The sequence below is a fragment of the Thalia democratica genome, chromosome 1 (assembly GCF_965202585.1).
Source record: "Thalia democratica chromosome 1, ktThaDemo2.hap1.1, whole genome shotgun sequence".
Classification (NCBI taxonomy): domain Eukaryota; kingdom Metazoa; phylum Chordata; class Thaliacea; order Salpida; family Salpidae; genus Thalia; species Thalia democratica.
The window spans coordinates 85285746-85310284 of NC_139165.1; the positions used below are offsets into that span (position 1 = coordinate 85285746).

The 24539-nt window shown below is 25.1% G+C and overlaps 1 protein-coding gene across 1 annotated transcript in view; it reads left to right on the top strand.

The window, feature by feature from the left end:
• Window positions 1-21849, top strand: part of LOC145840590 (uncharacterized) — a 37628-nt gene extending 15779 nt beyond the window's left edge. Inside the window, exons 10-18 of the mRNA XM_082947898.1 lie at window positions 11123-11235; window positions 11889-12014; window positions 15681-15788; window positions 16260-16472; window positions 17246-17361; window positions 20255-20316; window positions 20658-20702; window positions 21149-21196; window positions 21749-21849. Coding sequence (XP_082804024.1) covers window positions 11123-11235; window positions 11889-12014; window positions 15681-15788; window positions 16260-16472; window positions 17246-17361; window positions 20255-20316; window positions 20658-20702; window positions 21149-21196; window positions 21749-21849 — 932 coding nt within the window. The remainder of the gene's footprint in view (window positions 1-11122; window positions 11236-11888; window positions 12015-15680; window positions 15789-16259; window positions 16473-17245; window positions 17362-20254; window positions 20317-20657; window positions 20703-21148; window positions 21197-21748) is intronic.
• The last annotated feature ends 2690 nt before the right edge of the window (window positions 21850-24539 follow it).

Below are 24539 nucleotides of genomic sequence, written 5' to 3' on the forward strand. Positions count from 1 at the left end.
CTAAGAAAAAATAAAAGACCTTGGTTACAAACTTATATTACTAAATCCAATAACGAAAGAGAAACTAAACTTACTCAGAAATTCTTATATTTTAACTATTTTTAATAGCTAGTGACAATTGTATAAGTAATTTTCTTTAATAAAATCCTTTACAAACAATTATTTGTGCCAAGAAGTCAAATACTTTGAAAAAAAACTTAGCTAATTATAACTAATTTTTTTTAAATTACGATTTATGAAAATACAAATGCTAAACTGTTCAGTAATTACAAAACAAGTTTATTTTAAACAGAAAACTTTTACTATTCGTTACCACTCGTTAAAAAATCTCATTATGACAGACTACATGGGGGTGATTAATTACGCACATAAAATTTACCGACTCGAAACGAAATTTTCAGCATAACTCGTTCTACCGCGCATACATCACACTCGAAACGGCACCTGCAGCGGGGAAGAAGTAAAAGTTGCTTTCCGTTTATTCGCGCTGTGTGGCCTCGTACACAACTTTTCTGTTCGAAACAGATAAGATAGCTAATGTAAGGTCGAAAAGTTTTTCTTTGTTGGAGATTCTCCCCTTATGTTTGCCACTGGTGCCCCTTTAATGCGGTTTGACCCCCCTTTTATTGTAATTTGACCCCTTATTTTGACTTGTTGATGGATGGTTGCGTCCGATTCGCATCAGTGACTTCAGCATCTGTCTTTATCATGAACTTTTTAGCTGCTTAAAAAGTATTACATGCTTGATTTCAAAAATATCAATTTTAACACTGAACGTTTTTATCAAAGCTTATATTCAAAAGTGTATTAATCTATTTAAAACTAGTTTTTACTTACACATGTAATAATTACTTGTTCAAAATTAATTGTAACTCAATATACTACTAACCAGTATATTTAATAACAACAATCAATAACTAAACTTAACTTAATTTTAAGAGAAATCTGGACATTATAATCATAAAAAGAATTATAAAAAATCTATGAGTACCGTTTAAGAAAATTGATTAAAAAAGTTTTTTTTTCCAATTTTCTAAATTTTAGTTGCAGTTGACAGATTGACCAACATATTGTTTTAAATTAATATTACAAATAACTTAATAACTCATTCTAGAATTTGTTAAAGCAGAATTCAAAAACTAAAACAGTTAAAACTTTTATCAATTTAAAATTAAGTTTTTTTAATTACAATAGTAGATGTGATTTAAGCACAACTATTTCGTGCTAAAGTTTTTTTTTTTGTCTTTTAAAGATGTTAGAAAGCTTTAATTGAAGTAGATGAAATATAAGTCAAAACTATACTAAGTAAATATTAAAGCATTAAGTTTGTTTTAAACTTGTTTTGTTTTTTAATAATTTACTAACTTAACTTTTACAGTGCTTAGCAAAGTTTTTAAATTATGAAAAAGTATAAAATACTTTGCTATACATCTTTAAAGTAATATTTTTGACTTTAGATAACTTCAAAGATATATTAAACTATTTTTAAAGACTTTAACTTTGAATTCAAAAGCTTTTACGTTATGAAACTTTTCATATAAATATGGAATGACGAAACTATAAACATCTCTTTGAAAGTTCAAAAATATGCTTGTTACCGAATGTATCTTCTAGTTTTTAGATTGTTATGTATTACATATCTTATATTAAAACTTTATTTAAAATATAAATTGAAGCTTTGATAAGGTCGTTTAAAATTTTGATAAGACTCTTGACGTAATTTTTATTCTGAAAACTTTTAAAAGATTGTGGATTTAAATATTTTACAACTTTAACTTTCACTTATTCATACAAGGTAGTTTAAAAAAAAAATTAAAGCTAGTAAATAAAATATTTCAAAAAATTACTTTTTACTATTATTTTTTTACTTAACACGCAAGTTAAAAAATATTATAGAAAACTTATACTCTATTTCATTCAAAACTTTATACTCTAAAAAGTAAATGTAAGATTTTTTGCAAAAAATTTCAACCGAAAAAGTTTAAACTTTGTTTTATAAACACACATTGAAACATGTGAACTAGCGCACATAAACTTTTGGGTAAAAGTTTAACAGGTCAATAAAAGTAACACTGGGTCGTGCGAGATAGCATACAAAAATAAGCACCTAGCTACCATACAATCACCTTGCTAAACACAGGCTTCAAGTTTCTTTCGTAAATGAAATGTTTCTTTATTAGACTTTAAAAAAGTTAAACAAGTGTTTAAGATATATACAGAGGTCACTGGCACAAATTAAACTTTAAATTTGTGATTACGAGTTGAAATGCATTTTTTAAGTTGACGGATATATTTATACTCCGTTTATAAACGTAAATGTATATGAACTTTACAAAGTGGTAATTTTTACAAATATAAAATTGTAAAACTGCTAAATTATTGCTTTTAATAATTATTTACTTAGAAGTGTGTTTACTTGTAGTTCTTAAACTTTTTGAAGATCGTGAATTTGAGTTTGTTTTCTTTTTAAAAAAGAAAACAAAAGTACAATAGACAAAAAATGTTTAGTTTTTAATATTAGAAATCAAATAACACCTATCTTTTGAAAACAATAAAATTAAAAAAAGTTGTTCAGTTAAACTTGTGCATACAACAGTTATATTATTTACATTTGCAAATTATTTTTCTCGTTTTCTTTAGCTAGTTTTCATAAAAATTCATTTTGTTGTATATCTTTAATTCTACTTAGAGTCAAAATCTAACTTTTTTTATTAATGTCTAACATTATTATCTAACATTCGTCCGCGTAACTTACTAACAGCTGAAAAGTAACAATGAAACCTTTGCTAATAATTTAATATGATGAACTTCGATGATTATAGAATTTTAATAGTTGATCAAACAAAAAGTGATTCTTTCCACGTTTTGACAAAGTAATAAAATAAAATTTATGTCAGTTTCAGCGGATATTGACAATTTACAATGTGAGTCGAGGCTTATTGTGACTTCACCAACGCAAATATTTGCTCATTGTAGAGGCAGTGTTAAAAAGTTAAAACATATTTGTATAAAATGTCCGATCGAAACTGCATTGAATAGTAAACAAATGATCAAACATTATATATTTTTTAGGTTTTGACTATAATTACATCGAAATAGTTCATGAGAAGTACGAATTTTGCAGTTAATGTCTTTTATTAAATTTTTAGCCTTTTATTGTGTATACTCGTACTTAAATTAAGACTACAATATTTTTAAAATTTTTTAAACTTTATACAAAAGATTTCTTTTCTTTGGCATTAACAACAACAATATTTTAAAATAATAATCATATGCTTAAGTTCATGTTCTCATATTCTCGTTTATTTTTATGAAAACAAAGTACTTTTAGTATACAAATTACAAAATATTGTACTTTGTCAAAAGTATTAATTTTCTTATAAATTTGTTATAAATAGGAACTATGTAATAAAATTTTTTTGCCTTGTATTATCTTCTAGTAAATTATTTAATTATGAGGTTAAAATCAAAAAACAATTCAATTTAATAAAGTTTTTCTGTACAAGACTTAAGTTAAAATAGTTGAAACCAATGTATTTCATATTAAGTGGCCTAAAAATAACTTTTTTTGTCAAAATTTTTATGTACCATTTGGTTTATACAAGACTAAATAGTTTTTTATTAATTTTTTAACATTTTCAAATTATGATTGTAACTTTTAGTAAATTATCAATGGTTTTGCTTGAATATCGCTACACTGTCTTTCAAGCCGTATTTTTACCTAGAGTTTTATCGTTCGTGCGTAGCGCTTTTTAAAAAAATTTGAAATACTTGAAAAGTATAAAAAAGTATTAGTTTTAGTAACATTTGTCATTAAAAAAAAAAATGTTATTTAAATTATATTGTTGTTTAATTGGATATTTTTAGAAATTATATATTTTTTAGAAAAGCTTTTTCAAAAAAAAACTTTAATCTTAAATTTTCAAGTGTTAACATTAAAAGTTTGATGTAAAAGAAAATTGTGCTAATGAACTGTTTTTAGACAACTACTTAATAAAAAATTTATTACCATTAGGGTTATAAATGTAATAAAAGAATGTATAGATAGTATATGTAAAATAAGTTCTTTATTTCGATAAGATTGAGTTTTACTCCACATAAAATGTCATATTTATAATCAATCATGACATGATACAAAGAAATTATAAATAGGATATAAAAAAATACTTATGAACTTATAAACCAAATAAGAATTGAAAATTTACTCACGAATAACTAACTAGTTTTATTTAAGACATTTACCCATATAAGTAGAGTATAAAATTAAATTTATTAGATATTCTTTTGTGATTATATTATATTTTCATATAGTTTATTCAAATTTCAATACAAATTTCTCAATTAAGTTTAATTTAAAGTAATGCATATGGGTGTAACTTACCTGTAAATATTTATCGAGTAAAATAAATTAAAAAGTGTATGAATAAAGTATGTTCTTAAAGGCTAAATTTGATGGTTAAAAGATTTTACTCACAACTAACATATAAAATAAACTAACTTTATTTAACTTTTCATTGTCATATTATCCAAAACTATTAAAATAAAAGTAATTCGATCATAAAATATTAACGAGATACAAAGAAATAACTAAAACTATGATTGCATAGTCACAAAACCGACAAATAATGCTTTATCAAAAAATAGTTAATTTAGTAGTAAATAAAGGTATTTTCATAATTTAAGAATTAGTGAACTTATTATTGGTTTAAATAAATGTTTTACTACTGACAATTATTATCATCAAACTTGCTTAAAGAAGTACGCTTGATAAATTCTTTGAACTAAAGAAATTAATAGATACTATTTTTTTAATAGTATTAGCTTAAAATAAAGCTTTAGTGTCCAAAGGAAAAAAATAAGTAAGCTGTATGAAAATTATTCAAAGTTTCGAAAAAAATCATTACTGTTGTTATGTTTTTAAGTTTCAAAAGAGTTGTAAGGTTACGCTTTAAACTGAGTAGTCAAATGAGTAGATATTCTTAACTATAAATATCTAGAAAGCTTGATGTTCTAAAAATTTTGTAACATTTAAGAGAAATGTACATAGCCAAAAAGTTATTCTAGTATGTTGAAAAATTATAGATTTGGTTCGCTTAATAAGTAAAAATATTTTAATTACTTGCAAAACTAAAACAAAACTTTGTGTTAGTCATTGACGTTAATAATAATCTGTTTAATGCAAAATTTTCCAATCATTGTATTTTGAGAGCTTTGTTGTAATTAAGAAAAATTTTTCAGAATTTATCTAGCTTTTCATAGATTTTTTAAAAACTTTAGTGTCTTGTTTTATTTGTTTAACATAGTATGTAGAAAACCTGTGATTTTTAAAACTATATAGGTGTTGGCAATTTAAAATGAGTTGTGAGAAACGAATTACGAGGGATCTAAACGAGTTCACCCCAGTAAGATTTCCGAGGAAAACAAAAGTTGAATGCTTTGAAGGAACACAATAGTAAACTTATTCGTGTGTATACATAATGTTTTAAAATGTAGTTTCATATTTATAAAAAGATATAGGTATTGATGCTTGTTTTTGTTATATATTTATTGTAGTATTATTAACAACCTAAGTATATTTGTATTGCATAGCAGTTTATATCAACAAAGTAATACAAGTTTTATATATATTTTTAGTTAAACAAAAATCTATAAAAAAAATTAGAACATAGTCATAGAAAACACTTAATTTCAAACATTTATAAATGGAGTTTTAAATTCTTTGAGTTAATAAGTTCTCGAATGTTAAAATTTACTACGGATTTTTGGTACATAACAAGCTTAGTTATCAGTTTTTTTCTATAATTTTAAATTGAAAATCTAAACTAATATATTAATATCTTAACAATTTAAAAAAACAAACACCACTCGATAAAAACATAGAAAAATTAATACCAATTGCGATGAACGAATCTTTGGGGATCCAAAGAATTCACTTCATCGTATAGTAATAACGTCACAGAAGTCGTAATATGAAGTCACGGATAACACTGCGATGAAACAATCAAGTGGTGATTTAAAGACCTTCAGAGTCTGTATGATGAGACCTGTTGATGCAAGTGACAACTTAGAAGAGTTTGAGTTGATCATTAAGCTTCCGGATCAGTATCCTTGCAATGCACCCCCAAGTATTAATTTAATCATTTAGATTGCGCATCCAGCTGTAAATGAGAAAACCGGGGAAGTTGGTTAAGACTTGTTCAGAAACTATGATTCTTCGTTTGAAATATAAAAGAAATCAGACGGTTCGCAGTTTGGTTACTATTGAGGTAATTAGGCTCGTAAGAATAAGAAACGCCAAATAAGACTAAAAAAAGTAAAATTTTTAGATTTTTTAAGTGTGTCTACTGTGTATATATATACTTATATGTATATATATATATATATATATCTTTAGTCGCGTGTTTGTAATTATAACTTACGTTGTACAATAAATAGTAAATGGTTCTTAGTTTTTGTATACTTATTGTAGTAGTTTAAAAAATATTAAATATATTTGTTTTAAACAGTCTATATTAAAAGTAAAATGTTTAAGTGAAGTAGGAAAACTTATTTAAATGCTCAATTTTGGTTTTTGTTTATTTTAGTTTTATTAATTCAATAGTCTTTATTTTTATCTAGTGTTGTGTTTAATTAATAAATTGCTAAATTTAAAGTTTGTCAAATAATAACTAAAAGTTTTAAAATAACTACCTTAAGACTATGCTAAAGAGTTTTTTAATCAAACTAGATAGTTCTTATTAGTAATGCGTTTACAAATATTTCTAAGCGAAACATATTAAACTACCAACTTATACTATTATTTAGTGTATGTAAAAAATGGGTAGCAGTCTAAACTGCGCGAGCGTACAAAAATGCACGAGGGGACAAAATTGCACAATTTACTAAATTGCACGAAGATACTTTTCACGAAGATACGTTTGCACGAGGGAGTAAATTTGCACAAAGATAAAATTTCACGAAAATACTTTTGCACGGAGACAACTTTGCACGGGTTAAATTTTATTTTTTTTTTTTACTAATTTAATTAACTTTTTTTTTAAATTTAGTTTTTTTTTACTATCACTGTTACTCCTAACCCTTATCCTCAACCGTTAAGTTTTTTTTTTAATTATATACATTTTTTTTTTTTTTTTTAAAACTTATTTCGTTTTTTTTTTAAACTGTAACTGTTACCTCTAGCCCTTAGCTTCGGTCAGTAACTTTTTTTTTCTTTTTATTTTATTATACTTTATTACTCTCGTGCAAAAATGTAACTTAAGCAAAATTAACCCCTGATTCAAAATCGTCTTCGTGTAGTTGTGTTCCCTTGTGAATTTTTGTGCTCTCGTGCAAATTTGGCTTCGTGCAGATTTGGCTTCTTGCAATTTTGTGCAGTCGTGCAATTTTATTCTCGTGCAATTTAGTAACTTTGTGCAATTTAGACTCGTTCCCATAAAAAATATACAAATAAAAAAAGGACTCAAAAAGTTTGGTCCAAGGACCCGGTGTACAAAGATTATTTGGTTATCGACATATTTATGGTCGATATCAAATGAAAAAAGTATAAAATGATTTCGATTTAAAACAAGTTATCAGATCAAAATATTGAACCATAATTTTTTTTTGATAACAGTAGCTGATGTTTGTTCAATTATTTTTATTGAACTATGAAGTATAAACTTAAAAAAAAGTACCAAAGATTTTTTAGTGTTTTATCAATGCATGATAGGAAATTGTTATTACTAAAATAATGTTAGTGTTATTCATTGACGTCGCGTGGGGTGGAATGCCGGAACTGTAGCTCTACTCGAGCAGGGAAAACGCGAGCAGGAGCAACTCAAGCAGTGAAACTTTGAGCAGTTTTCTTAAGTTTATTATATTATTTTCTGTTTTTTATTACTAGATAGACAAGTTATAAAACCAAATTAGTAAATTTATAGTTGTGCAAATGCAGAAACCACCTAGGACGTAGATAAAAATAATGTAGCTATAGTTTTCATGAAAAGGTGTATACAAAGGTACAAGAGATGTGTTGGTTTCTTTTTATACGTTATATAAATAAACAAACATGTTAAACTTCTTTTCTAAGAAATTTTCTTTTTCTTCATATTACTTTTTTATTTTTGGTCTAAATGTTTCAAACTAGGGGATTTCCTACTTTGACAATGTCAATCTGCAGCACCCCCAACAAAAAGATCATGCAATGCCATTAGTGTTGTTACTAAAATAATGTTAGTGATATTACTAATAACTTATAGTATTGTACCATAAAATAAGAAGTAACTTAAGTATTTCATTAAAAGTTAGATAAGGCTGATAACCTGTACTACTTATTTGTTAAGTTTAAAAGAAAAACATTTAAGGTTTTTTTTTGGATTTTTTTGTTATTAAACTAAATTATTAATTCTATTTCATTAGTATAAAATTTCCATAAGTCTCTAAAAGTTACACTAACACGGTTCCTAAAAAATAGCACTAGAAATTAAAAGAAATAAACAAACTTTTATTAAGTGTTCAGAACTCCTTTTTTATTAAATTCTGGTAACCCTGTAAAATTTAAAAACGTCTTAACTAAATAAATGCCATAGGTTAATAAACCCAACATTTTAAAATATTGCTTAATGAAAAATATTATGAATTAATTTATATAATTTATAAATTTAACATTTTAGGAAGTATACAAAATAAATAATCTAAATCTTAAATTAAATTAGTCATCTGATTAAATTCCTTTCAAAAACTTCTAAAGTTTCTGTCAAAATACTAATACTTTTGATGACCGTTAAACACACAGTATTTAAAAAAAAAATATTTATAAGTGTTTTTATAGTAATATTGAATGATTAAAATAAATATTATATTGTATTAAAGTGTTTATTTTACAAATCTGAAAAATATTATGTGTGAAAAAGTATTGAACTTAATAAAAAAAATAAAGATTGATGTAACCATGTGGAATGCATCCTTGTTAAAAGGGCAGTTCCTGAATACCAAAATAAAACTACCTTTTTAAGAAGGATGCATTGCATTTGTATTACAATATTACATCAACCTTTTTTATTTTAAACTTAAAAGGTTTTTTACTCACATAAATTTCTTTAAAATTTGTTTAATATAAACCCAAATAATAATTTTTAAAATCATTAATTTTATTTTGAATGAATGATAACAAACTTACTCCAATTTATTAAGTGAAATGTGGAGTTATTAAGCTTTCCATTAGAATTTAAAAAAAGTGAACTTGGCATATTTTATTTAATATTTTTTTTTTAAATAGTATAGCTGTGATATAGAAAAATTTAAATATATAACCAAAATATTTAAGTATTTAGATATTATTTTAGAACATAGATATTTATTTTGGTAAGGGAATCTAGTACTCAAATTCAGTATTGAATACAATTTTACAGTTAAACTTCTAGAAAGACACTTAATGAAGAAATTTGTTTCTAATTTTTTTTTATACAGTTAGTAAATGCATTTGTAAATAAATATTTAGAAGTAACTATACATAATTATCCTACAAAACCTACAAGTACAAGATGAATGTAGTCTTAAAGTTGATCTTAGATCCTGTTCATTAAGTAATGAGATTTTAAATAGCATTGTTTATTATGAAAAAAATTTTTAATGGATAAAAATAAAAACAAAATTAATAATGTATTTCATTCTCAGCAATATATTTTGTGACAAAACTGTATTTTGAAGCAAATATTATAACGCAGCGTTTATCTAAGTTAACTTAATGTTTTTTTATAAATTATATATTTGTTATACAATTTAAATCTAGTACAATGTGTTTAAAGTTTTATAAACTTTCAGTTACAATAATAAGAGTTGTGTAATTGAGTTTAGTAAACAGTTTTGATCAAGTTCAATTTGTATAAATATTAATGGTTTTTAATTTAAAATGATATTATACAAAGAAAATATAATATTTTTAAAGTTTTCACTCATTTTTCACAGAAAGTAGAATTTAAAATACTGAACTCTATTAAGTAAAGAATAATATTGTGTAATGTGGCAAACATTAGAAACTCTAGCTGTACAGGTAAGTACTTGTTTACAATTATACTACATCATACCATGAATATTACTGGTATTAAGAGCATAATTTTAGTATTAATCAGCTTATTATTTTGTTTGTAGGTTCAAAACTATGCAGGTGGCTTTGGAAAACTGTGGTATATTTTCAACTTTGGTTTTAGATTGCTAATCTTAGTGGTCATAGTTGGCGGAGGTATATTTTGGTTTTTATATTTGATACTAACTGTAGTTGTTGTACTACGTATTGGATAAAATCAGGTGTGATAAGCTTTAGAATGTAAACAGGGTTGTACACATTCTGAATACTCATGATATATCAGAATGGTTTGCAGCTTTAGAAAATATTTAAATAACTCAGGCTAGTTTTTGAAATAAACAATTCCAGAATATCTTTTGCCAGTTTAGTTTTTAAAACACAGGATCTATTTAAAGTTCTAAAAATCTCAGGCCAGTTTTTTCTAAAATTTAAATGTGATTTGGTAGATAAAGTTTTAATATTTGGTGTTTAAAAAAAAGTTTTTTTTGAAGAATTTATTTTTTGATTTTGTTATAATTGCATGTTTGCTAATACGATTAACCCATGCGTTAAAACCAAGGCCACTTAAATAAAAGACACATAACAATAAGTTTATACTGTTTAAAATAAAAAATCTTGTTTTTATTTTATTTAAATTTTACAGATTCACATAAAAAGAGAAATTTGATCATAAAAAACTTGTACTTCTTAAGTCAATTTGCTTAAATGTAGAAAGCCATTGTCTTTTAACTGCTATCAAGTGATTAATTTATCTACACTTTAAAACCTGTGAGTTTTAAAAACTGCAAAAAAAGTGTATAATATTCCATTTTAGCATCAACTTTAAGTTTCTCACCAGTAAAATATCTCCTATCTAAAAATTCAACTATTTTTCCAAGGATTCAAAAAAACTTAAGATGAATTAGTACAGTATAGGGTCACTCAGGAAAGTTTTAAAATGAGTTGCAACCCTTAATAATTTAATTGTATCTCATTTGCATAAGTTTAAAGATAAAATTCCATGAATAAATAACTACAGCAATTTCCCTATAATACTGTAATACATACAACATTTTGCAGCGTATGTTGATGAGCAAAGTGCTTTTGAATGCAATGACGTCAATCCCGGGTGCACAAAAATGTGCTACAACAACTTTGCAAAGATGCCTCATCTAAAATTCTGGCTTCTTCAGGTGAACTTTATTTATAGTTTCAATACTTACATGTGATTTTTTCATAGAATAATGTGCTATTGAATTTGGCAAATAAACAAAATAAAAGATGAAGAAGATATATATAAATATATAAGTATATAAATGAATAATAAAGTTTTCCTTTTTTTTTAAACACTCAAGCTATAAAAAGTTTCGGTTACATTTTAGTTCAATTTCTGTCAATTTAAGTTCAGGCATTTCAAACTTATAAAAAATAACTAAATAGCTTTTAACTCAATAAGTAATTTATTAAAAAAATTACATATAGGTCTAATAAGAAGTATTATAATAGTGAAGCTAAATTAAAAAAAAAATCGTTTAAAAATATTTCTAAAAATTATTAAAATAACATTGTTTTAAACTTATTCTAGCCATTTCTCAAAACACATTCAAACTTTTTCAGAAAGAAAAAATAAAGTTTTTATGTATTATTAAACGTACAGATGTGATTTTCTTTTTTAAATATATATTACTGTTTGACTTATAGTCCTTTAAACTATTTTTAAGTATTTTAATTCTTGAGAATTAAATAGTCGTTTCAAGGTACTTGTTAACCAAACATTTCAACTATAATAATTGTTGTGTATAATAAGTATATTTATTTTAAATTCAAATAGTTTTTATTCAAACAGATATTGGCAGTATCAATACCTAGCATACTGTTTATGCTTTTTCACAGTAACCAACAAAACGATTGTGATAAAGCAAAAATTACTGAAGAGAATGTAAAGCAAGCGTTTGGTAACAACAATCAAAATGTTAGTTATCTTAAGAATTTTTATGATATTAGATATATAAATAAATGTGTAATAACAATTTACCTTATATTTAGTCATTTTTTTTGCATTGTGCTCAGTAGTTTTAAAAAACCAAGTAGTATTAGTTTTACTTTAAAATGTAAACAATTGTTAAAACACTATTTGTATAGTTAGTAATTAAAAAATTTGTTGATGATATAAAATATAATATTTTCATTATGCATTTGAAAGAGTTAATGCTGTTCCCCTTAATTAAGGAATTGAAAGTACTGTCTAGAATTTTTAACAAAAGACTATAACTTTTTTTTTACTTGTATTTCATTTGAGTTTTTTAATATTAACTCATATTTGTAAACAATTAACAATTTACATTGTGTAGTCAATGTATGTAATGAAAACTATTTTTTAGTTGTTGTTTAAATTGATGTTTAAAATTTAGTGAGCAAATACATATTTAGACTCTGAACTATCAACTTTCAGTAGATGTTTTATATACTGAACTGAAGTATTTTACATAATTATATATTTAAAACTTTTTAATTTTTCAGATAACAGTAAGTATCAGTATCAATTTATTAAAGCTTAATAGACTTTGCTTACTCTGGGTACAATGTTAGTGCCGATCAGACTTTTAAATGAACGGGCTATGTAAAAAAAACCATGCGTATATAAATAATGATGGCATTCTAAAACTAAGACCGCTTATGAAAAATTAAAGCAAAAAAATCTAACTTGTTTTTAACAATCCAAATAAAGAAACGTTACGGGCCTGTAATATACTGTCCCCTATGAATATGTTCTTTGTTTTTGAAACAACTCTTTTGGTGCTAAAAATAACAATTCTACCTGTTTAAAAAGAATTCTAAGTATAATTCCTAAAAAAAGACTTCTTTTTTATTTAGTTCTGTCGTACCTAATGGTTGTTTTTTGCATAGCACGATTGATCTTACCTAAATAAGTCAATTATTTGATTCCTTTTTTATAAGTATACGACTATTGTTAATATTGATTTGAAGTAAAGGAGGCTATCTTGTAAGTTTTTGAACAGCAGTAACGTCGTAGCACTTCGTTTGGATATTTTGGAAAGTGACAAAAATATTTTTAAATTAAAGAAAAATATTTAATTTCTTTGCTATTTGTAGTAATATTATGTTTATTATGCCCTTCTTAAGTACGAATTGCACGTTGAGTCTTTAACACATAAAAGCTTTTCTTGAGCGAAAATTATGTCATTGAAGTTCAATCTTTGATTATTATTAGAAAATTTTCTTTTTTCTTATTACGCATTTTTGCTTGTAATCAAAGTGTATACTGAAAAGAAATACTACTGTATTTCGTTAAATAATCACTAAAGGGTTGATATTTTGCATTTTAAAACTTTAATATTGGTAACTTTAGTATTGCCAAGTACTTTAATTATTGGTAACTTTAGTATTACCAAGTAAGTGTTGATGCATAATGATGTCATAGAGAATAGATGACCATTGTTTTAATCGGCGAGCTACAGGTAGAAAAATTTAGATTTCGGTCTGTAGAAGCATTCTAATTTTAATTACTCTCTAAGATTACGCAACTATCTAAATCTTTTCAATAAAAATTGATTTTGTTTGACGTTTTTTACTAGATCTAGTGAAAGTTTCAAATATTCTGTGAAATACCAAAAAACTGCTTTTGCTCTTCATTTCGAATCCGATTGTTTAGTGTATGTTTTTTAAAAATTAGTATACCAGACAAAATTTATATAATTTCTGGTAATTTTATCTTTTCAGGGCTCTTATATTTTGTAAATTGGTGGGTCTGTAGTTTTTTGATCATACGTTGCCCACCCTTATGATAAAGGGTGCGTTACACTTAGAATAACTAGAACAGTTAACTCTTACACTCAGATCTACCGTTGTAAATAAAGCAGTTTAAGCTAATAGTAAATTGCGTGTTATAAAATACAATTAAAGTAACCTCTCGCATCTTTACGCATTCGTGACGTTACGCACTCTCGTTTAGTTACGCATTTTAGAATTCTAAAAAATTAAAAAATAAAAATTTTAAACTCAACACCCAAAATTCTTATGGTATGAAATTTCATTCCTACTCAAAAAATTCATTAATATATCTTTAATACAAGAGAAGTTTATCCTTATGTGGGCAAAGGTCAAATTTAAAAAAGTTTTAGTAACATAAACATTGTTTATTAAACATTTTTATTATATTTTATATATTTTTGGTCAAAAGAAATCCATTACAGCACCAAATGCATATTTTTGTAAAAGGCTAAAGAAACAAATTTTAATATAGACACCAAACCATTTCTTAATTGTAAACAACTGCTTCACTATAAAATGAATTCGCTAAGTAGAATAGAATATAAATGTTAAGTATCAAATAAGTCACATATAAATAAAGAAATAAAGTACTTTTAGAAAACTTTTACTAATTTTAAATTTAAGTAATATTATTTTATATAAATTTAATTCCTTTTTTTAAATATGTATAGTTTTATCTTTTGTTATAATATTTATAAACAAAGTAAACGAATTGTTAAAAGTTGGAAAGTACCAAGTCTGCTTTTTATTAGAAGCAATATCAAAAAACAGCCATTATAGTAAGAATATATGGTATCTCTCGTATCTTTACGCGTTTTTTCTGTGGACAAATGTGCGTAAATAAGCGAGAGGTTACTGTACTTTTGAATTTAGATTATGATAATTCTAATATATTTTGTAGTCATAATTTATGTCTCTATTTCTAAATATGCGATAAAAGGGTAATATATACCTCAACTATAATATGCCATATATCTTATCATACTAGCTTGAATAACTTTGTAATAATAAAACGAAATCACATTGGTTAGATATCTGAATTGTTGTTCTAATACTTCAAGTAAATCACTGAAACAAAACTGTGTTTGTCTTGTATCATTTTTAAATATAATAATCTATTTAAGCTCCCCGTTTAGTCAAGTTAACAAAAACTACTACTTTAAAGTTTCTACTTATATACATCTATTTTTTTTTTATTTACACAAAAATATAATTATATATAGTAAGAGTTACATAAAACACCAGTTTTCAAAATAAATAACAAATGTTTAGGCTGAACAAAGCCTCATGAATGAATTGCAACCTCGTCAAAAAATAGGAAATTACAATGTAGAAAATAAATATATCGATGGCACTACGAAAAAAGTAAGTTTTTAACTATTACATTAGCTCTAAAGAAATTTTACTTTTTTGACTGCTATATTTATTAGTAAAGTTATAATATTATACTAGTTTAAATTTTTGAAATATCTATATTAAAACTTTCTATAGTAGTAATATAGTTATAACTGTGGGCTTAATATACTCTTAATACTTGATTTATATATATATATAGAAATAGAAAATTTAAATAGGCTTAAATGAAAATTATACGTATTCAGCATCTAATTCATACTTTTTAAATGATTGATTCTTTTTTTACTAAAAAATTGACATAAATTTTATATAAAACTTATTTATATCTTACCAAATAGTTTTATTAAATTGTAGTTGAACATACCAAAATAGTTTTATCATTTTTTCTACTTTATTTAAAAAATTAATAAAACAAAATATTGAACAACTAATTAAAGTTTGAGTTACATGATAGTTTAGATACAAGCGCTCAACAATTACTACAAAACAGGTTGTCGACAATAACAGCACTAGAGCTTGGTATTTCATCAGTCTTCTTGCGAGGCTTGCCATTGAATCATTGTTCATGTATATGGGTTTTTCAATTTTTAACCATCAGGTTTGTTCATTATTCTTATCATACCTTTATCATACTAATAAGTGTTTAAACACGCAAATTTGATAAACAGTTTAGATTTGATCATTACTAGAAATTGTATAAATTTTGAAGGCCATTTTTAACCCCTATCTTGTCTTAGCATAAAGTGTGGGCTATTTATAAATATTTATTGTTTTTTAAACATGTTTTTTACTCAACAACGCTTTGTGATAGTTAGTAAGTAATATGTTGGCTGAAGTATAAAACTAGTTTTTTTTTCCGTTGTTTCTTGAGTTTTTTTATAAATAAGCAATATACTTATGATTAATTATTTTTCTGAAATCTAAGAAACTAAATAGTTTAATAAATACTTAAATTAAAACTAAACGACAGTTATGAAAGGTAACTTTATTTTGTTATACTTAGTAATAGCATGCTCAAGAACAAAACAATATAAATTACCTAACAAAACATTATTATTGTTCTTTACAGATTCAGAAACCCTACTACGCTCCTGACGAAAACCTGAGTGACGTCATCACGAAGCAAAACAGCTGGGCCAATTACGTGTGGGGGGAAATCCCTGGGCAGTACATCTGCAGGGAGAATGATGTCAAAGTAAAAACCGCTGTGTCTCGCGCTTGCCACCAGCACTTGGACGATGGAAAGCAGGGCTACGTTTCGTGCTGGGTTTCGAGACCTTACGTGAGTGTTGATTGATGTCATTAGTATTTTAAAATATCGTTAATATAACGTTCAAAATGTTAATTAAGTTAAGAATATTTATACTTTAAATGTTCGTGGACGGAAAACAGAAGTAAATTAGATTTAGAAACTGTTTTTTTAAATAAATACAATAATCCAAGATTTAATAAAAAATTTACTTCAAGACTAAAGTTTAACAATTATGTTTCTTTTTTTGAAGCTTGATATAGCTTATACAGGTAAAACTCTCAATAATTTTAGTATTGTTGTATTATTAGTTATAGATGTTCCTGGAATTCTAAAAAATAAATCTTGTTTATTCGTTTTTTACTTAAGTAGTTAAAAAACTTTAAAGTTAAAATTATATAAAGTATTTCATATATAATTTTTATAAACTGTAAAACTTATTTTGTTTTAAGCTAGTAGAAGTTAAAACTTAATTTAATCCATAAAAAAACTATATAAAAAGTTTAATTTTTTGTTTTTAATTCAAAGTTTCATCAACAACTTTGGTTCAATTTCTATCTTTCTCTATGTCTAACTTTTTTCCATTAAACATTTATTTCGGTTTAACTAAACTTATTGGTTTAAAATCTTACAGTTTTTTCATTTTAGTTTTCTTTTTATTCAAAGTAAAGTTGTTTATTGTTTTACGAAAAGCATGCTATATAATAACCATTAGATTAACAAACAGATGATAAACTTTCATAAAAGTATTTAATAACGAGTAAGTAACTGTTTTATAGAAGTTTGTAAAAATGTATTTATTACAGGAAAAAACAGTGTTTCTCCGTGTCATGAATATCATGACCCTCTTGTCTCTTTCGTTAACAAAAACTGAAATACTTGCGTTTATCTACAGGAAGTTTTTGAAGAAATCGCCAAAAACGTTTGTTTAAATATACATGTTTTTATAAATAAAATAAATGATAGTTTTTATTAAGTCTAACTCTGCTTATGTTAAGTTTCAATTAAAAAGAATGCTAGAATCTAAAATTATTTCTTTTTTCTATTTTCTTACTTTAGTTTTTTCAATATTTGTAACACTTTTACTAATGCTAAATATTGTTGTAACAACATTATAGCCAACAAACGAAATCACTTTAAAAGTTCAGATTTAGATTTACAAAATTCTATTAAAGTTAAATCGACAGTGAATAATTAAAATTTTATTAGCACTGTTTGTTACACGATATAATCAAGCATTATAATTTAGTAGTAATAGTTGTACCAAACACACTTATTGTTTGTATAATAAACTTTATTTTCGATCCCCACATATTAATATAAAACAAAAAAGAATAAATTGTTGAGTAAAGATTTTTATTTCTAAAAAGTCTTAAAAAAAAGTAACTATAAAATAAATATAACAATGTAACTATTAAACTAATTGTTAAATATTGTTAATTATCTATTTTAAACTTTTTTTTATTTCCATTAAAGATTACTCTAAAATCTTTGAACTTTTTGAATATTGTTTTAAACAAAAAATAATTTTATGCTTTGTTACAGGATGATTCCAGGTATTCCTCAACTAAACCAAAACCATACGCCTAACATGTAAGTTTTTGATTAATGAATAAACAAAACAAAATACAAATTTAATGTTGACTAATATTTATAATAAGTAAAGTTATTAAATAATATATGGTTTGTTTTAATAAATACTTTGGTGTTAAGTGCATTAATTATCACTTATAACTTTGTAAATGAATGAAATACTTTGATTTTCTAAACAAATAGATAATGCAAATAGTATACAATACCAGTATACTAATACAAGTTTATCGTGTTTTTATTTAAACTAGTTCAATAAATTAAATAATTATCAAGTACGAAAATATTTTGAATATTGTTTGCATATCTTCCAAAATTATATATTTTTTTATCTAAATATTCTCCGGTGTTGTCAGTGTTTATTATTCTTTGTATTCTCAAATAATAACTTAAGTACGCTTTGAAAAAAACATACCTACTTTTTTTGAATCTAATTGTCCTATTTACAAATATAAAATGTTTTATTAAAAAAAACATATTACAATCAACTGCTTGATTAGCTGTATCTTTTATTAACAACATAATGTACTACCAGACAATATTTACAAACAACTTTACATTAAAAAATGTTTACTTAATCTTTCTTGTTCCATTTTTTTGTTAATCTGTATCAAAAACAAAAGAATTAATGACCAAAATTTGTTTTTGTTTTGTTTAATTGTAAAAAAACTTTCGAAGTTTTATCAAAAATTGTACTAACCAATATTCATTTCGGCCAGCAACAATAAACAATGAACTTCATCAAACGACCAACAACAACAGCATCTGAGATAATCTACAGCCGGTTTGTCCTCATTAGAACATATCAGGTAGACATAGTGCCGATAAACCCAGTTGATATTACCTAGCGGGCTAAAGTACAAAGTACTGAAGCGACCGTTTAAAGGTAAAGTTAAAAAAAAAGTATACAGCTAAATAATTCACAGCCGTAAGTTTTAGAAATGTTCAGCTTATTGGGAGATTTTGGTCTATGCTCGTTTAATCAGTTTTATCCAATGATCTTTTCGGCGATTATCAACAAAGTTAAGATGTTCTCCTATGACTATGCCTGCCTGATGAGTCCAAAAAAGGACGAAACAGGTCGTAGGTTTTCTTGGATTCTTTTTTTTTGTTGGTTGTGTGGTGAAAATTATTATTTATTGTTGATAACACATAACATCTCAACTTTGTTGATCCTGGAAGAAATAAATATTTTTTAAAACTGATCAAACAAGCACACACTAAAACCTTACAATAAGTTGATAGTGTCTGAGACGTTAGGCTGTGAATGATTTAGCTGTTATTTTTTTTCAACTATATCCTTAAACGGTCGCTTTAGTACTTTGTACTTAATCCCGCTTGGGAAGATCTCATCCGCGGTTTCTCGCGACTATGCCTGCCTGATGAGTCTAAAAAAGAACGAAACTAGTCGTAGGTTGTCTCGGATGCTGTCGTTTTTGGTTGTGTAGTCATCACATTTGAAAAAGCATAATAAGTTAACAGGTATGACAAAAAATATCTAAGATGACTGGTGGGATTGATTTCGTTTAATAACTTTTCAAAACTGGTTACAAGAATAAAAAAATGTTAACATATATATATTTTTTAAACTTATTTTAGCTTCAGTAATTGACTGTTTTTGTAGGTAAATAAAAATAGAAATTTTGTTGTTAAGTTTTGTAATTAGTAATTAAATTAAAGTATTTTTTATAAATCAAACTCAAAAGAGAGTCAAATTATTACTCTCTAGAAAACCAGTCGTCACTAAAAAATTGACACAGCTAAATCATTTATAGCCGAACGTTTTAGAAATTGTCAGCTTATTCTGAGATTTTAGTCTGTGCTCATTTGACTCACTAAAAAACTAAAAAACTACCAGTCTCTCATTTCTTAACCATTTAACGCACAACTGTGAGCTTATAAATTTTTTTATCAATCTTTTTTTTTCCAAATAACGCTAAAGTAATATATTTATTTCACTGCCACTCAAAATAAAGAGTTGAAATTTATTTTTATGGCACTGCAGGCACACTTGATCTATGCAGGAAGAATTTTAAACGTATTCATAATTTTTTGATTGTTATTTTTGCTGTCTTTAAAGCTAAAAACACATTAAACTGTCACCGTAGCTCTCTAGTTGTTAAATACCCATAATAAAAAATGTTACACAATGTGCAATTTTTTAATAAACATAAAACATTATTAAGTGTTTATTAACATGCTCATGTTTTATAACATAATAACAGGATGAACAATATGTACAGTTCGTTACCAACGAATTCTCATCAAGCTGACAGTCACAATATAGGTAAGTTTTATTTCATAATGACGTTTTTGTTCATCAGTAAGTGTTCACCTAGTGGTTTATAAAAACATAAATGTTTTAGTTGCAAATCGTTTTAATTTAATGGATAACTACTAAAACAGCTCAATACCTCCTAAAACAACTGTTCACTTATAGCACTTTTAAACATTTCAGATGCCTATCACCCGGATCAAAACTTACAAAATGCTCAGTTTGCAGGTCGAAATCAGTACGGTAATAATTTGAAATGCTTGACTGCTCATGAATAAAAACTAGTGTTTTAAATTAATAATGAAACTTTTTTTTTCGATAAATGTTTTATTAATTTCAAACTTTAATTGCAGATGGTCAAAACATGAATATGATTATACCAAAGGTTGAGTACAAAGGTAAGTTGTTATTTTATTTCTTTAAGATTAAACCTTGTTTTGTTTTTTGATTAATAGAGCTTAAAACGAAATACGTATTAGATTAGTGAGGTTAATCTAAAGAAAAATTTAATATTATAATACTTTAATGAAAATTGTATTTCAAAATACATATTCTTCAATAAAAATTTATATTTTTACTTTTTGAATATTTTATTTGCTGTATTAATAATAATAATAATAAAAATAATCCACAGAAGAAGAAACCAGTCCGAATACTGAAGTCTTAGGTTGTTTATTTAGCAAAATTTTCTAACTAGACTTTTAATAATGTAGTAATTATACATCCTTGTTATATTTCTCACTGTAATGATAAGTCAGCTAAAAATGTATTTTACAATATTTTGGAACTTTTAACGAATTTTTTACCGAACCAAAAATTTTATAATGATCTTTATGCTTTTTAGGTGATGAACAAAACCATTACAAAACATCTACAGGACCTGGATATATGGGTAAGTGACAAACTTTAATCTTAAATAGTTTCATTATAATAGTACATCTAAAAAGAACCTTTATATAATAAATCGGACGAAAAATAAGACTTATAGATTTGGTACTATAGTTGTTTTGAAACTAAAATAAGATAATTTTTTTTTTTAATTTTTTATACAAATTTCGATGACTAATTTTAATGTTTAAATCAAAAAATTATTAATGTTGCAGTTGGCAATATATTTGTTTAAAATAATGTTATTGTTTACGAATTATACTTTACCGGTAATACTTTTGCGTATAAATTTATCTTACTAATTTATATCCTTTAAACGTACGTATTTAGTCAGTTTTAGCAAAATACATAATATTTTAGGTAGCACAACTCTAGGTGGCAGTGCTGGTTATTCAGGCCCTCCCAGTTACACAAGTAAGGAGCTTGTTCTGTATTTCTTATTATTGTTACACATTATAATCGATTGTAATTTAAAAAGAGTACTGTAAAAAAATTGCTAAACACTTTGTACAGTCAAATAACACAATAGTTCAACAAAAATATTTTTCATATGTAGGTGGTAGTGGAAACAACATTTATCCTTCTCTCAACAGTCCGTCTCAAGGTCAAAACAACTCGTATGCTACAGAGTGTGCGAACCGTAGTATTTATCAGTGAATTTCATTTTCACTTTTAGATTAATTTGTTTTATTAAAACATACCTTGTGAGTTAATAAATTTAGTGTTAAATTTGTTAAATATTAGTAGTTAATAATTTCTTGAATTCATAACTCGTTAATTTTTTGTAAACAATTTGTTGGGTTTTTTGCTTTTTGTTAAACATTAGAATAAACTAATAATCTAAGTCTAGTTGTTTTATTAATAACTTTTTATACATTTCAAAAAAATTTTTAGATAAACCTCAACTATTGTTTTATCAGAAATAACTAAACATTAGTAGAAAATAAACTTTGAATTTTTAAAGCCGTATATTTAAAAACATCGATTTCTAATAAAAGAATATTTGTGTTTTACAAGTTTATCGAAATAGAAAACCACTTTTACAAAACTGACTTAAGTGAGAGTTAAAGTAAACAAAAATATAATATCTTCGCGAATATAAATTATGCAAAACAAACTGGCTATTGTTAAAATTTGAAGTCTTAAAAACTTTTGTTTTACAATTATTTAAATTATTTATAAATAAGTTATTATTAGTAAATCTATTTCTTTACCAGTATGTAAACTATTAAACCAATTGTAAAATCAATCGTGGATGAGTCATACATCAAAGTGAAATGTGCCATAAAAAGAATTGATGTATTTTTAATATATGATTTTAAAAAGCAAAAGTAATATAAACGTTAAACTGCTACTTTTCTAGTTGCTAAAACTTTAGTATCACAGACTAAAAGCAAATGTAAAAAGCTATAAGTTAAGTTATTAAGAAATAAAAAACTAAACTTTAATTTAGCAGTTACAAAATACGTTTCTAAATTGATTACAGATTAAAAAAAATATTTCTGTACGTCGATTAATAGTTATTCATATTTATCAGCTTCAACAGATAAAAAGATTTTATTGAACGTTAGTTTTATGTTTTTGGGGACTTTATATCTTTTTATAAGAATATCGACTTTCGACATATTGAAACTACCAACTTAGTAAAAATAAAGATTGCTAGAACTCGTACAATTTTATTTTGTTAGAGCTAACTGAAGAAAAAAGCTAATGCCCTAAAACATCTTTTTCTAGTTTTTATATGAGTTACTTTGATAAACGTATTTGAAGCTGCTAGAACTTTGTAGTATAGATCAGTTACTGGAAAAATACCCGCCATAAAAAATATCCGGTCTGTGATATATTTTTAGCCAAAAACCAACAATCAAAGAAATGAAGCAAAACAATACGAATAACTCGAAATTTAGATAGTTTTATAGAAGATCAACAAATGACATTTTAATTCATTTTCAGTGATCGGTTTTGCTAAAAAAAATATCATTTAATATTTTGCCATTAAAAGAGTTAATTTACAATATACTATTAGTTTTGATTTATTCTGGCCCAAAAGGATATTTATTAAATAAGTGCGAAGTTATAAAGACATTTCTAATAAATCTAACTTATAATTTACAACAAACTGCTGATCCTTGAATTTAGATATTCAAATCAAATAAGGATAAGAGTATACTGTTGCTAAAAACAATCATATTTACTCTGTAATTAAAAATAAGCCAAAAGAGCTAGAAGTTTAATTCAGTGACTAACCATTACCATGTGTAAATATTATAGTTTATTGAATGATAAGAAATGCGCTCAAAACATTTGGGTCGCAGGACATAGTGCATGAAAAACTTTTGGTTGTTGAGTCGCACACCACAGATACCTTTTAACGTCTTGTCCAGGACAGTAAAAATACAGTTTATCAGTTATTAAAAAGCACAATAAAAAATTAGTATACTGATAATACATTTTGTTATTAGAAAAAAAAAGAAAATAGATTTAAATAAAATGTCTGTGTTGAGATGAAATGTTAATTAAAACAAAGCCCAATAAAGCCTTTTTTATGAGCGTTTTAAATATAATATTATTAAAACTTTAATTTATTTTATTTCTATCAACTATAAGATACACTATAAAACTAACAGTAGACTTTATTTAAACTTTTATAAAAGTTAAATATGCGCTAATTTGTTTTATAAATATTAGTTAACAACTGTTAATGATTTGAAATAGTTTTAATTTGAAAAAGCTTTCGTTATACTGTAACATAAAGATGTTTGTAAAATACCACTAAAATCCTTAGAAAAAAAACTTTATATTTTATACACTATAATTTTTAATGACTTAGAATATAAAATAAGGTAAAATAAAAAGTTGAAGTGACTTAACCAGGCAAGGGGTCGGAAGAATTTTATAAAACTTTTACAATTCTTTAGCCAATTTTTTAAAAATATGTCTTTCACGGGCTTCACCCAGTTCAGTTATTTAAAAAAGTTGTAGTACATATTCCATAAAATAGGAACCCTTATGCATTTTATTTTGTACATATATTTTGTACTTCAGTTAAAGGGTAGGCAGGCATTTAGCTGTCGCAAACTAAGTTAAAAAAAATTGTTCGGGGATTTTCATAACAACGAGACTAATATGTCGTGAATTATTCCTTCTTTTTTACTATTCACTATCATAAACCTCGTAATAAATAGTGAAAGTTAAAATAAAATTTAGCTGTCGCAGATTTACTTTTTACGGGCTGTATCCCATTTATAATAAAAACCGAATCGCAGTTTGTCAGCTCTTTGATTTAAACTATTGGTTTTTTTAGCTTACTCATTTAAACTTATTAACTTGTCATCATAAACTCAAAT